Source organism: Stegostoma tigrinum, chromosome 36 (genome assembly GCF_030684315.1).
Source record: "Stegostoma tigrinum isolate sSteTig4 chromosome 36, sSteTig4.hap1, whole genome shotgun sequence".
NCBI lineage: Eukaryota > Metazoa > Chordata > Chondrichthyes > Orectolobiformes > Stegostomatidae > Stegostoma > Stegostoma tigrinum.
This window is the reverse complement of record NC_081389.1, coordinates 20,240,332-20,260,550: the sequence shown is the minus strand read 5'-3', so window position 1 is coordinate 20,260,550 and position 20,219 is coordinate 20,240,332. Positions and strand designations below refer to the sequence as shown.

Here is a 20,219-nt window from a genome sequence, read left to right as displayed (position 1 = left end):
TAGCTACTGTACCTCCACTGTCTGCCTTTCCAGGTAGTTATGTGGAGAATAGGTGGGTCATATTTGTCATGTTTGATTGTTTTGTAGGTGCTCTCTCTTTGAAAGCAGACATGATAGATCCACAGCCAATAGTTATTTGAATGACCATTTTGGAATTATAACTGACAAAGTTACTACTCTCAAGATACCCTATGAGGAGACGTCTTTTAACAAGGGAATAGAAACATTTAGGTGACAAAACTATTTGAAAGGTGGCAAAAAAGTTATGCAGTATCACAAACTACAAAAAGCAACCTAACATTCTCAATGCACTTATCTACACAAAGCAGAATGTTGCTGTAATACTTGGACTCCAGAGTTCCTCGTACTCTACAGTTTCAAACTTCAAAACAGAGGAGCGCATAATTAAGACAAATAACCAAAGCAACAAACTCTGTTGTAACAAAAATACAAAACCTGTTGGATAGTTTTTTTTTAAAAATGGGATGTGGGATCATTGGCTTGGCCAGCATTTATTGTCCATCCCTAATCAACCTATTTGTGGGTCTGGATCACACAGCAGATTTCTTTCTCTAAAGGAAATGAGTGAAACAGATGTTTAAAAACGACAATGGTTACATGGTCATCATTAGGCAAGCTTATAATTCCAAATATTTTTTGAGTTCAAATTTCATTGGTGGGATTTGAACCCCTATATCCCTAGAACATACCTGGGTTTTACTAGTCCAGAGACATTCCAACTTCACCGCTGCCTCTTTGGAAGAGATAAGAGTGACTGAACATGTATTTATATGGATTTTCACAATTTCAAGACATCCCAAAATGTTTTACAACTATTTGATGTGTAACCACTGTTTTCATTTTGGAAAAAAGCTAGATTTACGTATAAAAAGCACCACAATCAGCAGTCAGATAAATGAGTGGGTAATTTGTTTTAGATATACTGATTGAAGACTAAATATTGGCAAGGACATGGAAAAACGTTCCCAGTTTTGTTTAAATAGTTCAATGGGATATTTGAATGTCCACTGGGAAGGCAGACTAGGTCTTTGTTTAATACCTTCTTCAAATAAGATCACCTCCAACAGTGCAGCACTCCCTCAGTAATGCATAGAGGTGTCAGTTTTAGTTATCCACTAATTTCTGGAGTAGGGATTGAATGCACAACCAACTGACTAAAAGTCAACGGTGCTTCATTACCCAGACTAATAACTATGTAATATGTGTACAAGAATATAGTTATTAGCTTATAAACTCAGTGCCAAGCACAGGAGACCAGTTCTTTTCTTTGGTAAATTATCTGATTTTGTTACTACTTTTCTCAGTCATTGAGAGATCAAGTTGTCCCAACTAAAACAGGGAAGCTGAGATGTAGGGTGTATATTGCATATATATTTCACAATTATTTTTAAACTAACAATTGTTAAAATGATCAATTAAGATTTCCGTTTATCAGTACTCAAGTTTTCAAGCAATGCTGCTTCCAACTAGGGACAGTGTTACTGTTGAGATACACAGGTACATAGTCATGCTGGCTTTACTCTGTGATAAATACTGTCTGAAAAACACCTTAAAAATTGGAAGATTGACTAAATACAATCTATCCTTAAGAAACTGAGATGGAAATGCTTAATTCTACAGAACCTTGAAGGTCAGTGCATTCACTATGAATGTGATTACATGTGATCATTATCATATTAGTCACCTCTTCATTCAAATACATATTGTACTCTGCTCCTTACAACTATTTCACAATGTACACAGAGCTACACATTAATTACTTGTCATAAGTCAGTAATCGGAAGTCACCAAGACAGAAAGCAAATTATACATGCACTCATCAATCTTGAGTTCTTTGAAAGTTCTAAAGAATTAAAAGCAAATTTGTTGTTGTAAAATGTAATCTGACAACAGATATTTATTTGTTTCAGTTGGATACTTAAAACTGGCACATACTCATAAATAAATTATATGATTATATTTCAAAAACCCAAGAAAAATTGAATGAATCAATAATTTATCTTCATTCTAAAATTTTTCTTTTCTCACATCTGCAACATCTTGTTGTCAGCAATGTGCTGATATCAATTTTGATTCACTGATAGTTTCTACCATTGGATTATGATCAGAATGTAGTCATTCAGAATCACCTGATGTTACCATAGCATGCAGACTTCAAATAAAATGCTCAAAAGGTAGATTTTAACTCTTAAATGATCATTTAAAGCTGTCAGTCATCCAGACATGACAGAAGCGAGGAGGACTGTTCCATTTCAAGGCCTGGCACATGTTTGAATAAAACCTGCAAGTAGCCCATCCCAAACAAGTGCCCTGATGCAACTCACTGTCTTTAGTGCAATACTGGGTGCCCCATAGAAAGTCTGGTCCAGATTCAGACGTTGGAGAGATGGTGGCAAAGAGGCAACTTGAGGTTGAGCAGACAGCATTATTTCTGGACCTCAGAGTCGCAACCCTGCTCAACAGCAATTTACATTTCTACAGATATAGCAGGAACTGCCGATGCTGGAGAATCTAAGATAACAAGGTGTAGAGCTGGATGAACACAGCTGGCCAAGCAGCAGAGGAGCAGGAAAGCTGACATTTCAGGTCTGGACCCATCTTCAGAAATTTCTGATGAAGTGTCCAGACCTGAAATGTCAGTTTTCCTGCTCCTCTGATGCTGCTTGGCCAACTGTGTTCATCCAGCTCCACACCTTGATGTGTTACATTTCTACACAGCCTTTGACATAACAAAACGTCCCAAGGCATTGAATCACATTAGGGAAAGGTGTTGTCAAAATGGTAGTTTTTAAAAAGGAGGATGAAAGAAGGCCAGAGGAATTTAGGGAAGGAATTCTACAGAAGAGGGGCAAAGTAGCCAAAAGCACCAGTGCCAATAGTGGAGCAATTGAAATTGGGGATAGCAAGTGGCCAGAATTAAAGGAGCATGAAGACCTGGATGGGTTTTCAGGTTAGAGGAGGTTATAGATAGCAATGGACAATGTCACAAAGATATTAAAACAATGGTTAGAACTTTCAAATTTAAATGTAAAAGAAAATAACTAAATCAACACTCAATTCTAAAAAGCATAAAAATAACATGGATTCAAATATCCCACTAACGTACATTTATAGTTGTGCTATACAATAATGAAGATATTAATACAATAACACAACAGTAAATTTACTTGCTACAAATGTAGTTTGCTTTTGCCACATTTCCCAATGACATATCTTCCTGCTTGATGAGTGGCAGTTGCCCAAACTCCAGACAGCCTTTGCAGTTCAGGTGGATGGAAGTAGGAAGGGAAGGAGATATTGAGGCAGTGACCATTTCTGCTTCTCAGTGCAGTTTCTGGGAAATCTCCGTAGTAAGGGGATACTTATGCACTGCCTTGTAGAATCAGTTTTTTGCTGATTTAGTAGATTTGAGGATATGCCAGCCAAATGGAATTCTGAGCTACAGCTGGAGAGGTGTGTTTCTCACAAGCTCAAAGCTGCAGCTTCACGCATAAAATAATGTCAAATTTTCAACTAAACATTTCCTAAAACGTGAAAAAGTCACAAAAGAAATTTTATTAATTATCTTATGCTACAGAAAAATTCTGATTAATTTGAGAGTCAAGAATGCTTGCAGCTTTCTGCTGTCTCATAGAATCGCAGCACGGAAGCAGGCCATTCAGCCCATCGAGTTCACACCAACCCTCTGAAGAGCATCCCACCCAGAACCACGCCCTACCCTAATCCTGTAACCCCACAGTTCCCATGGCTGACTGACCTAGCCTGCACATCCCTGGTCACTATGGGCAATTTAGCATGACCAAACCACATGAACATCTTTGGTCTGTGGGAGGAAACTGGAGCACCCGGAGGAAACCCACATGCAGGCAGATAGTCACCTGTGGATGGAATTAAACCCGGGTCCCTGGCACTAGTCAGACAGCAGTGCTAACCACTAAGACATTATGCAACCCCAAAATACTTCAGATTAAAGTTTGTTCAAAATGTTCCCAAATGTCAAAGGAGGTCAAAAAATAAAACTTCTGTGAGCTTCTATGAAATTCTTTCATAATGCCGAACATAAGTGAGATTACCCCCAGGTATTAGCTTTAATATTACTTAACACTGACACATTCAAAATTGTCAACTAGCTGTCCACTGAGGCAAGATTCAGATTAGTCAAGATTTTGGAAGTCCACCCAATGATGCAAATAAACTGGCAGTGAACATGGTCAAATTCTGGTCCAAAAACATTTAGAATGTGAATTTTGGTCAACCATTCTTGTCAAAGCTTCGGTAGAGAAGAGATGCATAATAATACCAAGATCTTCATTTTTTTTTTAAAAATCTGCTTGCCTCAAAGTAATAGCTTCAAAGAATAGATCAAGGATGTAACAACTGATGAAACGTTCTGATTAGCATAAAGATATTTTGTACAAAATGAAAACAATGTATCAGCCAATTAAGAATACATTTCTTTTTTGATCAAAGTATCATGATGTCAGAGGTGAACTCAAAAAGAATTAAATTCCATTATCAGAACCAATCCAACCTCTTTTCCAATGGGATTGCAATATAGTGTATACAGTTTATGGAAGTTCCGTATCTGCATGCTTGAGACTGTAAATGAAATACTAGTTATCATCACCAGGAAAAACAATCCAATCTATTTGTCATTAGTATATTTTTATCGTTAAAGTCAAAAAAAGTTCTTAAAAATCCTCCCGTAAGCTCATCCCAACCAAAAATACTGGTAGACAAAATGAACATTTGCTACAATACTGCAAGCTGAGCACTTCAAAGTGAATAGTAACCTTGAAACTCATCCCCAATTTCTTTGTTCTTCCTAGAAAGAAAATGGCTGCCATCTGATTTGATCGTAGAGTCATACAGCGCGTAAACAATTCATGCTGAACACAATCCCAAACTAAATAACCCACCTGCTCCTGGCCCAAATCCCTCCAACCCTTTCCTATTCAAGTACTTTTCCAAATATCTTTTAAACGTTGTAATTGTGCCCACTTCCACCACTTCCTCAGGAAATTCATTCCACACGTGAACCAGTCTGTGTAAAAAAAATTCTAAAATTTCTATGCATTAAATAGGGCCTAAAACATCCCAAAGCACTTCGAAGAAGGACAACAAGCCAAGTGGTAATAATACAAGAAATAGGGGAACAAGTTTAACAAAGGAATCAGCTCCACAAGACTTTTGAAACTGGGGACAGAAGTAACAAGGCATTGGGTATATGGTTGCAGACCCCAGGGCACATAAGCTGCAACTATGAGAAGAACTGAAGGAGGGGAATGCAAAAACTGAAGGAGGGATCACATGGGAACAACCAATTTTAAAGCAGATTACAAGGCAGGTTAGTGAGGTCATGGAAACGGTGAATGAGGAATTTAACATTCTGGGAGCAACGTAAACAACAGAGATTATCAGGAAAGAAAAGTTGGGAGAACAGGGTTTGAAGCAAATTAAGGGAGGCCAGTCAATGTTCTAAATGAGTTTACGTTTGTGCAGAATGGAGCTTTAGCCTTGAGTTGCACTGCCCACAGGCTATGTCGTTTCATTATATCAATGGATTTTTATGCAAACTTGTAAAAGATACAACAATGCTTGACCTTGTATCATGTTTTCAACAAGGCATTCATAAGCATGAAATCAAATTTTAAAAAATGACTGAGCCAACTGCAACATCTTTAAGATACTTGTGCAAATGTTTCACAGAATAAATAATTCTAAGGAGCATTTTAAAGGAAGTAAGTGAGGGATGCACAAGAGGCCAGAAGTGATAGAACAGAGAAATCGTGGAGGCTTGCAGATCTGTAGATTCATTCAGAATAGGGATAGTGCAAGGACACAGAGATGCCATAAAAGGGAGTTGAAACCAAGTACAAGAATTTTAAATGGGCCAGATGCTCACAGGTCAGCAAGCATACAGTTGATGGATGAACAGAACTTGGTATGATTTAAGACATGGAAAGCAATGTATTGAGTGACCTCAAGTTTGTGGATGGAGGAAAATGGGAAGTCAGCTGGGAGAATATAGGAATAGTAGAGTCAAGAGATATGAAAAGCATAGGTAAGGATTCCTGAATCCTGAAAGATAACCATAACAATTACTGCTGCCTTGAATTCTCATATGAATACTAGAAGTTTCAACTTGTCCAGGCATTGAAAATTCCGACCATTCTTTCAGAATTCATTATAAAAAGAGTCTGTGCAGAAAACCTCTGTTATATGAGCAGCAAATATAGGCATGTTTTACACATGCTCATAACTTACAAAAATCAATAGCTGCACAATGAAATGCTATCATACTTTTCTTTGATCCAATGTGAATTCTGCGATTTCAGTATTTTACGTAAATAAAATATAAGCACAATGTTAAAAGAATAATTTTCCTTGCTGTATTATCTACAATAATTGAACTGACATGAATCAGTTTTATTTACTTTTGTGCATTGCAACAAATAATTACATTCTTTTGATATTACTGTCAATCAGGCCAAGTATAATTAAGTAAATTATTGACTGAAATGTAGTGCAATGATTACTACTATGGAAAAAAGTCAATTGAAACAGAACAAAACTGAGCACTGGAGTTAAAGGTTACAAATTAATCTCAAGATTCTCAGTATGCAATTCAGTGCAATAATTTTTTTCCTTGGTCTTTCTTTGTTTGGCTATCCAGGGAAAGGGAGCAGAGGAATATTATTAGATAAGGGATATTCCAAAAGCAAGATGAAGTAGCAAATTTCTAGTAAAACCTAAGGCTTTAATTAAACCAGCAGCCCCATGATTTTCCTCAGCCTCTCCAAGTGCAGACACACCTCTCCTCACTCAGTTATTGGAACAGGCCTACAGTGTGGGGAAAAAATTCAGGATCATTTTGTGCTGTTAAAACATTGCTGTGGATAGGTCTCAAATAGCCCAATTTGAAATTGTGGTTGCTGACAAAGGCTGGTGATATATAGGGAATTGGATTATGTTTTAAATGGATACGCGACTTGCTTGTCAAAATGTGCACAGGGACGTTTTTACCCTTTCAAATGAAGTCACCCTACACAGAGGAGAAATAGATTCAATCCCTTTAGAAATTCCCAGTGGATGTGACAACAACGGGAGGGACAAGATCTTGAAGTAATCAATGTTCAGACTCAAACAGATCAGTTTGATAGCTTTTCTCTTGTGACGTGGTGTAAATGAAATACAAGGGTAGAGAGTTTTGAGAAGATTTGTAGCTCACGTTGAGGTTCTGGATGTAAGTTTGCTCACTGAGCTGGAAGGTTCGTTTTCAGACGTTTCGTCACCATTCTAGGCAACATCATCAGCGAGCCTCCGGTGAAGCGCTGGTGTTATGTCCCGCTTTCTATTTATCTGTTTAGATTCCCTTGGGTTGGTAATGTCATTTCAATGTAAACACATTGATTTGGAGCCCATCTACCACCCTCTGAGAAAAAAGAACAGGAAATGACATCACCAACACAGGAAATGACATCACAAACCCAAGGAAACCTAAACAGATAAATAGAAAGCGGGACATAACACCAGCCCTTCACCGGAGGCTCGCTGATGATGTTACCTAGAATGGTGACGAAACGGCTGAAAACGAACCTTCCAGCTCAGCGAGCAAACTTACGTCCAGATACAAGGGTAGAGTTGCTACTTGATTTGCTCTAGTAATATAAGGACTTCACAGAAAGCAAATCAAAGATCCAAGAGATGATTGGTTGACAACGCAACTGATCAATTCAAGTAAAATTCACAATATAAACAAAAAATGGGTGATCTATTTTCCTTAATGTTCTGCTATATTTGGAGAATTCTGAAAATTAACAGAAGTAGCGTACTAAAGAGGTGGAGCAAGAGCAGGAAAACACGAAAAAATATTCACCCATATATTAAAATGAAACAACTAAAGGCACATTTGTGAAACAGGTTTGAGCACAAACAAATGAATAGACAAGAATTTAAAAGAGGACTTGCTTAACATTTGATAAATAGTAAAACAAAATCTAAACAAAAGGCAACACTTACTTGTTACATTTCTTTGGTGGAGGTGGTGGGGGAGAATTTTGACTGCTTACAGTTTCTTTTTCACTTTCAGAAACATCCATTGCAGGCTTCTCATTGTCCTGCAATCCAGATACCATGCCATGTGCTTCACTGCCAGTAGAGTGGGTTTCAGTGTCTATTCCAACGACATCCAGTTTGTCAGCATCAGTCTTTACACCATCAAGTCCAAGCTCCTGTTTATAACTCAGTATGGCAGTCAGCTTCTCAGATGGTTCTAACATCTTCTGATCACTGCAAAGGTGATGTCGTTGTATGGGGGGCGGTGGCAGCATGTGTATTACCCGTCCATTTAGTCCAATTAATTTGTCTTTATCTTTTTCTTTCTCCTCTTCTTCGTCAGTTTTACGGCGACGGAAAAAGCTTTTGAATGAGATCCATCGCTTTGGTTTGGCCTCCTGCAAGCGTTGGCGACCCTCTGGATTCAGTGGTGCGGATTCGATCTCGGGTGTCCGTACAGGACTAGTTGGCTTCCCCCAGTTACTGAAGTGCTTGTGCAGAAGATTGCTGGCATGGTAAGGGGATGATGTAGAACGTGGAGGAGGAAATGGGGGCAGTTGTTCGCTTTTAGGGCTCAAGCTGGTTGCACCAGGAAATTGTACAGTACTTGGTTTAGATGTGGGGACAGTGACCTGCTTTGTTAGAATGCTTTCTTTTTGTCCTTTTGCAAGAGTGTTGTCCATCACTTTGGATACTTCAGTTTCACTATTTGCCTCTGGGGAAAATAATGACTTTGGGCGGACATGGACATCTCCATTGCCTTCTGAGATGGCAGGTGGCTGAGAGTAAAGTTCTTCTGCACTACTGGCTTTAGATTGTGTCTGAGGATTTTCAGGTGGCAATTGTGGGGGTTGAATAGATGCAACAATTTGTGAAAGCACAGTGCTTGCATTTTCCCTGCTTGCTGATGATGTCTGCCTTTCTGGAGTTTCTTCCCTTCTGGCTGGTGAATCTTGAGTAGCTCTCTGAATCCTAGAAGGAGAGCTGTGATTGGATCCAAAGTTTTTATGTGGTGAGGACTGAGACAGAATTTGCGCTTTGTTTTGGGCATTGTTGAACTCCTGCACTTTCTGTGCAACAGAGCCAAACACCTTTCGTTCTGTGCTACAGCCTGGCCCTTTTACTTGGGGCACATCTGTAGATTTCCTTACTGTTGATCCGATTTCTTCATATGTATGACTTGCCACGTTTTCTAAAGATTCCTTTTTCAAATGGGATCCACTTGGACCCAAGAAGCTTTTATAAATGGCCAAGTTGTCATAAGCGTTTGGATTAATTACTATTGGTACTTTTATAGCCTTGTGCTTTGAACTCTGCGCATATGTTGGTTCATCATGTATAATGATGGGGAAAGGGGGCATTCCAGCATTATTATAACTATTGAACTTGATCTCAGACAGATTTGGAGACTTCACAGGAATAGTTTTTGAAGTAACATTTGAAGTAGTTGGTGACGTAGGAGCTGATTTATGACTCATGTGTCTTGGAGGTGGTGTAGGACCAGAACTACTTGACATTAAAGCCACTCTGGGCATTTTCTGTCGCGGGCTAGTGCTAGAAGTCCACACTTCTTGATATCTGGTAATACTTGACTTTTTCTGGTTGCTTATCTGACTTGAGAGTGATGTGGGTGGGTTTGCACTCACTGGTGAAGTCTTTGCAGATTGGAGAGATTCGGATGAACTATCAGTCTTTTTATTGTTCATTGAGGCAGATACGTCAACTACAGTGTACGGTTTGCACATCCCTGGTGGTTCTAAATCCACAACTCTGTATGGCTTTGCTTGTTCTTCCTTTGGAATAATATTAATTGTCACAGTTTGCCCAGAGCATTCTGTGGAATTCATGGTGAATTCCTGCTTCTCACTTTGTAGTGCTATCTTCCCATCCTTCTCTTCCAACCTCAATGCAAGAACAGCTTTATGAGTTTCTAGAGACTTTGCTGCTGTGCCTCTTGCTGGTTTAAATGGAGCTTGCTTTACTTGGGAAATCTGTCCATTTTCACTTATACTTTCATAATCTGGTTCTATAAACTTGGTACTTTTGCAGTCACTTGAAGACAGATCACCATTACAAAGTTGTTGATGTATGGTTTTGGTCGTTCCAGTTTGAGATCCCTCTGTCATCGAGGAATCAGGAGATGGAGATTCAGAAGATAATATGCTTGGCATACTATCCTGACCATATGGGATCAATGTTTCATCACCATATCCATTTAGAATTTCATCATAACTATCATCGTAGTCAACAGCACAAATTCTCTGCAATGACTGCTTTCGTAACGGCACTGTGTTCCACTTTTTATCACCACGGAACCTGACAGGAGAGAGTGTGTTGGCCCTAAAATTAGCAAAACGTGGTTGACCACGCATACGTATTTCCATTGCCAGCAACTCTTCATCACTTTCATCCCAACTTTCTCGCTCTTCAGTTGCATTCTCACTTGGTTCATTATCCACTCCTTGATCACTGTTAAAGGAGCAGTCTGGGTAGCAGAAGAGTCCTCCTTCATTGCTGATGATATCAGAGCTGCTGCTGAGCATTACATGTTTACCTGCATTCTCTTTCATACCTGCCACAATACAGCTAGGAGGAAGCTTCCTTTCCAATGACCGCTGATAACATTTATTAATCCTTCCAAGAAAAGACTCTCTGTCACATTCTTTGCTTTGCAAGTGTGGCTCAGGCTCAAATTCAACAATTTCCTTCAACACATCAGTTAATCCATTATTATTGTTGTTGGGTATTCTATTGTTAAAACCTCTGTCTGGCTTACAAGCCCTTTGAGTATTGCTGTTGTTCTCTTCATTGTTGTTATTGTTCACTGGTTTCCTGTTGAGAAGAACACCATTCCTATTCCATCGTTGCTTATTTTCACAGCTTTCCAATACCTCCATTTCTGTACTCACAGTCTGTCCATCCATGACCATCATGGTGGGCTTCACAGCAATTGTTGGCTTCTTGGCAACAGGAGGTCGGAAGTTACCAGTGCCTGACCTACCCCGGTGGTTGTTGCTATGGTTAGCATTAGTTTTTAAATTCTTATGCGAAAGAGGAGGGGTTTCAGTGGCAGCAGATAAACAATGCAAACTTTTGGGTTTAAAACAGTTCTTGCATTCACCAGGCTTCCACACGTGCTCAGTGAAGGTGTTGCAGGCGGACATTTTTCGTAGAGCTATTCATGAGATACCCCTTGCTTACTGCATTCTACTACATTCATTGAGAAGTTTCACTTCTCAATCACCAAGTTCATTGTCAAAGTTCAGTGTCAATCTGTACCTAGGAAAGACAGAAAACACTCATTAAGGAAGAGTGCATTGAGAGAAGACTCAGTGCTTGACTTATACGTAGATGGGTAACTAAAACTGAACTGTTTTAATTTCACTCTCTTTGCCCTTACAAGTGTGAATTTGCCAGAATAAATACAGACTGCAACCTTTCTTCATCTATTTTCTCTCCCAACCGAAATCTCTGACGAGTATGAGAGATAATACAATGATCAACACCTCTACTGGATCCACAAAAACAGCAGTTACAGGATTAACAGGCATACAAACAAATAAATTAGGGGGAGTACACTTTTCTGCCCTTTGTGCCTGCTCAATTAGGTCATGGCTCATCTGATTGTGACCTCAATGCCACATTCCTGCTTACCAAAGTTATATACCTCAGCCTTAAAAATATTAAAATACCGCGTCTCAATTTCTCCTGGAGAAAGATTGTTCCAGACTCCTAAAGCAAAAACAAAAATTCTTATCTTCAAGGGGAGGTGAAGCGAGTGAAAGCAGATGATCTTCTCAGTCTGGAAATTTCTGAAGTGGAGAAATAGCTGAACTTCAAGGATGGTCGAGGATTTAACAATGGAATACATCTATCCAGGTTCACTCTACATTTTGCTGAACTCCATTCATTTTAGTACACCATCAGCACTAACACAGGAGATAGTTTTGGAGGACATAGCCATATTACACATCCATTAGTAATATCTGCAGAAGGAGATGAAGATCTTTAAACTATTATTGCATCTTGCTTTATTCTGCTTGGTTCTGTATTGCAATTGCCCTGTAGCAACATGGATGTGGGACCATAGAGTATTCACGTTCATTAAGAAAAGCTTCCTTCACTGCGTCCCAAAAAATTGCCTTAGTGTCAAGGGGCCAATTCCACTGAATGAAATTGGTGTACTGCCATTTTTTTTCTCTCTCTCTCTCACACACACACACACACACACACACACACACACACACACACACACACTCTTCTCTAGCCCTAGTGGAACGGCCAATTTGATGCAACAAGGTTGTGCCCGACTGATTCTGATGACATGTATTTCGCTGTACCTGATGGAGGAAAGACTTTCAGAAATGGCTGATAGATGAAAGGCAGTGTCCAAACCAACACATTATATCTGCCTTCTCCACCTAAGCCTCTAAAATGGTCAGTTGTCCCAATTAACCTGTGCCAGCTTTTATGCTTCACACAGCCTCCTTCCGTTCCTCTTCCTTGATCAGTATGATTTCTTTTGAGTCATGGGTTTATTTGCTTCTACTTAAATGCTACTTGCCACAAATAAGCTGGTGATTGCTTTTTCTTTATATAATTGGGTCCAATCAATAGATTATTTACTGTTAAACACTGATTCATTTATGGAATGATTGTCACGTCTGGGCCGGCATTTATTGCTCATCCTAGTCATCCTGAGAAGGTGATGATGAGCTGCCTTTTTGAACTGCTGCAGTCCATATGCTATAGACAGGCCCACAATGCCGTTAGAAACGGAATTACAGGATAATGACCCAGCAACACTGAAAGAACAGCGATATATTTCCAAGTCAGGACGGTAGGTGGCTTTGAAGGGAACTTGCAGGTGATGGTGGTGCTCCTATGTGTCTGCTATCCCTGTCCTTCTAGATGGAAATGATCATGGGTTTGGAAGGTGTTAAATGGTTGCTCATTATTCTACAAATGCTATCGTAGATTTTCTGATGGCCAACTGAAATCCATTAATTGAAATGGATTACTGTCATATTCCTATCTATTACCAGATCTAAGTATACATTTTTTCATGAAAAAAAATTGTTAATCCTTAACCATTTGTTTGCAGAAATAAATACTGTACGTTGTAACTCAAACTGCATCAACATTTGCATGCCCTATCAGTGTGGTATAAAGTTAATACACAGATCTTTTTGCTCCATTCAATCTTAAGAAAAAAAATGTTCACCAAATGCTGACTGAAAAAGTTTGAAGATCTGAAAGAAATGACATGGATCATCCAGCCCACAACCCAAAATATACACTCTACACCATCCTGGATTATGTCATACTTATATAGTAGCTCCCTAAAGATAACTGAAGTATTTTTCCTTGATTGTATCAGTAACTAAATGAAGCTTCAAAAGAATCACCCAAGAACCTTGAATGATCCAATTTCATACCTTTGACCCAGCAAAATCCTATATTCCAAGAAGTTTTGATTGATGATGATTAAAAAAGATGAGCTTGCAGGTACAAGTTTACAGATCATTACAACTATTAATAACAACAATTTCTCAAATGAATTTTAGGTAGTTCAACTCAACTTAGTTGTGCAATTGACTGGCTGACTATAATGCAATGTATTTTTTTAATTGATCATTTACAACTGCAGAAGACGACAGCAACATTACTTTGTAGTAATACAGTCTGATCAACAGAGGGCATGAAGTCACCACATATTTTTGAGGCAGTACATGTATTTACAAAACTTCTCACCATTTTCAAATAGAATTCTACGCAACTTTTGAAATAAAATCATTTTAGGGCCACAACTTCAGAGATGGGATAGCAGGAAGGGTTGCAGATATGTACAGTACTTTGTCAGCAATGGTGAAGTTGTAAAGTTGACAGAGGCTTAATGTGCTCCAGTGTTGATATCTTAGAGGACATGGAAGATTTTTAAGAGAAGGATAGCCTGTTACCAGCAGCAGGGTGGACTAAAAGGTAGGAAAGCAGTTAACCAATTAACTTTCTTTATACAAAATGCAGATTAGCTCACATTTCGACAAAGCAGCTTGTAATAGTACCAAAGGAAAGATGTTTCTGCAGTCAAGGCAAGATTGGGAACTAAACATAACTAGTTTATAGTTTACATAGATGCACTTATCGAGCAAGATTTCCTGGTAAAAGTGAAACTTCACAAGTTTAAGCCATTATATTTCACCGAAATATTAGATCATGATATTTGAATATTAGCATGATCTAATAATCAAGAATTTTAAATAATGAAGGGTGCATCAGAACAGAGGAGCTGGATGTTAGCTTGAATTCTAAGGCAGTTCATAGCAAATCCAAGTAACCATTCATCACACAAGCTTGGAAACCTGTAAAATACATTACCCCACTGCCACAGATGCAAAGCAAATAAGATCAGTCAAATGGGATACATGTATTCACTTAAGATGGAGGACAGGGAATTTGAGACTTCAAAGTACAGAGCACTGTCGCTAATAAAATAAGACTACTATTCACAATAACCTGACTGGCATACTACTGTACTCTTATTTACCTCTTCCCACATAGTTATGTTAAAAGCAACTTCTATACTCACTTCAATATAAAAAGATGCAGTTCAGCAAATACTGTATTTAGGTAACTCTGTAGATTGCAGTCAAACATGATTAACAAAGTAAAACATTCCAAATTGTTTCCCGTCTGTATAAAATTACACGGAGAATTATCAACATGACTCATTACCACAGTACAAAACCAAGAGCAGATCACAAATTCACCATTGTACAATGAAACTGAAAGTGTATTTAACACATTGGGTAGGAATCTCTTCGGTGTTGCTCACAAAGTTTTACTGTAACTTTGTACAAAGTGCAGTAGATCATAGTTCAACCAGATTGTCAGTAAAATTACAGTTATAATGAGAATAATTCCATATAAATTCTCACTCATAAGCTCCCTTCATATTATTAAATGCATTTTTATGCAAATAATTGACCTGCAGTTTTTTATTAATTTTAAATTACTACCATTTGTAGGATAAGACAGTTAAATTGGTATTTCTTTGCAACTGCTATTCACTAATGAGTTTTGAGAAGATTTGTAGCTCAGCTTGAGGTTCTGGATGTGAGATTGCTTGCTCTGCTGGAAGGTTAGTTTTCAGATGTTTCGTCACCATTCTAGGTAACATCATCAGTGAGCCTCTGACGAAGCGCAGGGGTTATGTGATGTCATCACCAACCCAAGAAAACCTAAACAGATAAATAGAAAGCGGGACATAACACCAGCGCTTCATCCGAGGCTCACTGATGATGTTACCTAGAATGGTGACGAAACGTCTGAAAGCTAACCTTCCAGCTCAGCGAGCAAACTCACATCCCACTATTCGCTAATTTATATCAATGCTAGCAAATTCTTTAAAGGATTACTGGATTTGAATCAGCACAGTCAGTCTCAAAAATTAATCAGGCCAAGCAGCATCAGAGGAGCGGGAAGGTTGATGTTTCGGGCCTAGACCCTTCTTCAGAAAAAAGGGTCTAGGCCTGAAACTTCAGCTTTCCTGCTCCTCTGATGCTGCTTGGCCTGCTGTGTTCATCCAGCTCTACACCTTGTTATCTCAGATTCTCCAGCATTTGCAGTTCTTACTATCTCAAAAATTGATCAGTTCTTCCTTGGGCCATATCCTATCAGGTTTGATCGAAATTCGTGTGTTAGTTTTTTTGAGATAGTTTGGTTGCCAATAACAAATTTTTTTTTAAAAAATTGAATGGTAAAGGCCCTGTTTGAATGCAGCTATGATAATCCACGTTAATCTAGGTGTTAAAATGGTTATAAATATCACATTCATTGTGACAAAAACATAAAATGTAAACTTCAGTCTGAGTTTCAAGACCTTCTTACCAATGAGTCTGTCTTTTGCTAACTTAGTAATAGAGAACACTAACCATATGAAGACAATTGTTATGTGTATGCAATAGGTATTCAACCTGTTTTGAAACAAAATTAAAAACAGTACTAATACAGTCGTTAAAGGTGCCGGGGTTAACTGATTAACACAGATATAATAGGGGAAGAAAGGTGGGACTGGTGCATGGAAAGAGTAAGAAGACTGAGTAATTATTAAACAAGCTATTTTGGTTTTCTGTTTCACTAACTGGCTCAGATGTGATAGTCATTCAGGGTGGAGGCAAGGAAACAATATCAAGGTTATCTTATTTAAATAACCTAGGTGATAAGAGTCTGAATAATGTATTTTTGTTCCAAACAAGCTTACTAATGCAGTTTTACTAATTCATTATTCAAAAATATTATAAAGGAACAAAACTAATTGTGGAGAATATAAATATTCAGCCTCACAACAATATTCCAAAGCTTGTAATTAAGTTTAAATGTTCCACTGCTGGATATGAATTACCCAGTCTAAAAGTCAGATCTGCTTAAAAATAGAGATAGAAATCATTACTTATTAAATCATTTAAAATCTACTGTCTACCATATTCCTTGCAGCACAGGAACAACCAAGTAATTTCTATGTGTGGGATGTGTGCTCAAGTCTCATTTGATCTAATGTGATGAAAAATCTTTGTTTGCCACAACCCTATCTAAATTGAATGATCATTTCAAGCGTTGTCAGTATGTCGCCAGATGGCATTCGCTTCTGTTAATTTGGCTTAAATCAGTGGTCTTATGAAGGCTGGGTGGGTGACAAACACAAACTGATTTCAATGCTAAGCAATATATGTTACTACACAAGCATAGCACCATATAACAGGCAGCAAAATAACATTAAACAGTGAAGAGGACACTCAGTGGTCCTCCATATCTCCACCATGTGGTGTTACCTCAGTCCTTCTTACAATTACTCAATTCTTCCTTGAAGCTTTGTCCTATCTTGGTAACTACAAAGCTGAAGAAATGTATATTTATTCAGAGCTTCTGAATTTTTGTTTGGGTCAGGGGAGACGGCATATTGCTCGAATTCCAAATGTCAATGTCTAAAATTGGAAAGCATTCTATTTCACTGAACTTACATTCTTTACAATCTAATTAAAACATTAGGAGGAGTTCCATGTGGCACTTGGGATTAAAGTGATCAAAGGAAATGGGGGGGAATAAGTGGGAACAGTGGATTGAGATGGATGATCAGCCATGATCATATTGAATGGTGAAGCAGGCTTGAAGGGCAGAAAAACCCTACTTCTGCTCCTATTTTCAGTGTTTCAACTGCACAAGGCATTTGATACACAAATTTCTGGAGTTCTGATTTTTAAAAGTTAAAAGAAATTCTATCAGCCTTTACTGCTCCCAGTAAGTGTATTCCTTAATTCGGAGGTCAAGACATATTTCACTTCTAGTAATTGCAAATTTAACAGCTGGAAACTGATTCAAAAACTTCAGGAAACACAAGATAAAAGCTGGAGACCCACCAAAATAAATATCAATTGAGCTGTCCTGACCAAACTGTACGCCAGCAATATTTATGAAAAATAATTCTGTTCAGTTTTATTCATTGCAAAACAAATTTTCAGCTAATCTGTTTAAAAAAGGAAGACTCATTGGTAATGAAAACCTGAAACATGGACAGATGTTGACAGTTGTATAATTCTGTCACAATTAGCATGACAATCTTAATTATCATTGGAAATCTCTATCACTTAGCTTAATTTAGATTCAAAACACAACTTTTTACCTCCAATATTTTCATCCCTTTGTTGGATTGTTTACACACAAGATTGTCACAAAAGATAAACGTGAATGTAATCTAGTTGGGTACTTCCCCAGGAAGAACTGAAAGATCGTTTTTTGGTAAAATGCAGACATGATCCTGGAATTTTTAAAAGTATTCATTAACACTAGGAAATTGCACCAAGTGACTTTTTTAGGCTATTGCTGATTCTTGAGAACAACATGAATTATCTCAGTTGTTCTGGGGCAATTTTTCACAGGGATCAAAACATTACTTTCTAAGGCAGATTAGCAGATGTGGATTGACTTAAAGCCACAGCCCCAAAGTGACACAGAAGCTCTGATTAAATATACATTTCTTCAGCTTTGTAGTTACCAAGGTAGGACAAAGCTTCAAAGAAGAATTGTAAGAAGGACTGAGTTAACACCACATGGAGGAGATATGGAGGCCCACTGAGTGTCCTCTTCACTGTTTAATGTTGTTTTGCTGCCTGTTATATGGTGCTATGCTTGCGTAGTAACATATATTGCTTAGCATTGAAATCAGTTTGTGTTTGTCTTCCAGCATTATGCTCAAACAATTTCTTTTTAAATGACAAAGCTCCTATGAAAAGTAGATGCAACTTTTCTCTTTGTTACTGCCAGAACTCAGCTAAGGTTTCCCAAGTTATTACAATTTCAAACAGGATACCCCAAATTGTCAAGTTCCCAGGTAAACAAAATGAACTAACTTTCCTTTTGATTCACCTGCCCTCTCAAGTTAATTTACAGAGGATTGCATTCCCTATAGATACCTTTCTTCCAGGCCAAAGGAACTTTGGTTTTAAAAGAAACTAATTTGACCAGGCTTTCTTGAATTAACATAAAAGTTTGGATTTATTAATTACTAAATGAGAGATGAAATAATACAACATACACAGGTAAGAAATGAGAACAGAATTAAATAATAAAAAGAAGTTAAGTGACTGCCTCTGGATCATTTATGAAAAGCAGACAGTGGAACTTAGAGATGTAACCAGTCAATTTTGGGATTCTTGGCTTGGCAGATTAGTTGAAATTCTCTCTTATTTCCTTTTGGTAGTTGGCTGGCAGCACTCAGAAGTGAGAGAGTCCTTTTGTTCGATTTCCCTTTCGACTGGGTTGGTGGCAAAATAGCCGCCTTATAGATCACAGAGCAAAAAACCTGCAACATTGTGTTGCCTAGTGAGTAGTTCTTCACAGCACATTATTATTCAGGACCAAGCTAGTATATATAAGAACATCTCAGTTCACTGGCACTCATACAGAATGAGGTTGAATGGCTTTTAACACCTGTTTTGTATATTCTTGAAAGGGGAAAACTATGTCCTTTCTTTTATCATGTTACAGTCTCAACCAATTCCCAGGAGATTGGGGCTCAGTTTGTAGTGCTTTTCTGCCTTTTAAATCCAACACTTTGAAGATTTTCTGGCACTTCGGGTGTAACATTCCAGGGTCTCCCTCCCCAGACAGCCACTAAATTTATATCTATGGTCATCTTTTGGCAGTATGTCCTGTTTTTTTCTCAAATGTTGTAATTACAAGTTCAAAATGTCTGTAAAAACTTTGAGGTTCCTCCATCATCACAACAATACATGTTAGAGAGATTAAGGACTAATATTTAAGGGCAAACTGGATAAGTCCAGGAAGAGACCAAGAAAAGGAGAATAGAGTGACAAAGTTAGAATGTAGGTAAGGAGAAGCTACTACAAAACATTACTATTAGTATATACCAGTGCACTAAAAAGGTCTGTTTCTGCTTGTACGCTCTTTATAATTCAATACAAATATGCAGAGTGGTTGCAGACTAACAATTTTAATCACTATGGCAGTCTTATTGTACCAATTAACACAACTTCATGTTTAATTACAGACATCCTGTAAAACTCCTTTCACATAATATACTATTAATCTATAATTACTTTCATCATAAAATGTCCTGCATCCACATTCTCATCAAGATTTGTTGACATGCATAAAGTACATTCTATTGGGGTCAGACTGCAAGAGACATAAAATTGAGATCCTGAGCAATTAGGTAAATTTAGACATGGTTTGTACATTTAATTACATAAGCTATTATAAGTTCCCCGCACACCACCGTCTCGCCTCCCCCCCATCAAAAATTGGAAATCTACTTAAATTATGTTTTCTCTGTTGAGGCAGCGGAAGTTTTAGAAATTATAAATCAAAATAGCACTATTCAACCAGAGGATTAGTTTCTAACACTCCACATAAATATATCACAATGGAACATTTGCAATCAGGGACCCTCCCAAGAGTCAGGAAAAGGATGCTTCAGTGTAATATGCAACAGAAACAAGGAAAGCTCTCATCATGCTTGTCCCTTGTTTTAAAGGAGCAAAAAGAGATTGGAAACACTGAATAATCAGTGTATTTGAAATGATTCTTTATATATAAAAATTTACAGGGGTCATGTTACTCAG

The 20,219-nt window shown here is 38.0% G+C and overlaps 1 protein-coding gene across 7 annotated transcripts in view; it reads right to left on the bottom strand.

The window, feature by feature from the left end:
• peak1 (pseudopodium-enriched atypical kinase 1) overlaps positions 1-20,219 on the bottom strand; it is a 170,616-nt gene that overhangs the window by 24,677 nt on the left and 125,720 nt on the right. For all 7 annotated transcript variants that reach the window (XM_048520837.2, XM_048520835.2, XM_048520841.2 and 4 more), the window contains one exon: positions 8,044-11,358. In XM_048520837.2, coding sequence (XP_048376794.2) covers positions 8,044-11,243 — 3,200 coding nt within the window. In that variant the 5' untranslated portion in view covers positions 11,244-11,358. The remainder of the gene's footprint in view (positions 1-8,043; positions 11,359-20,219) is intronic.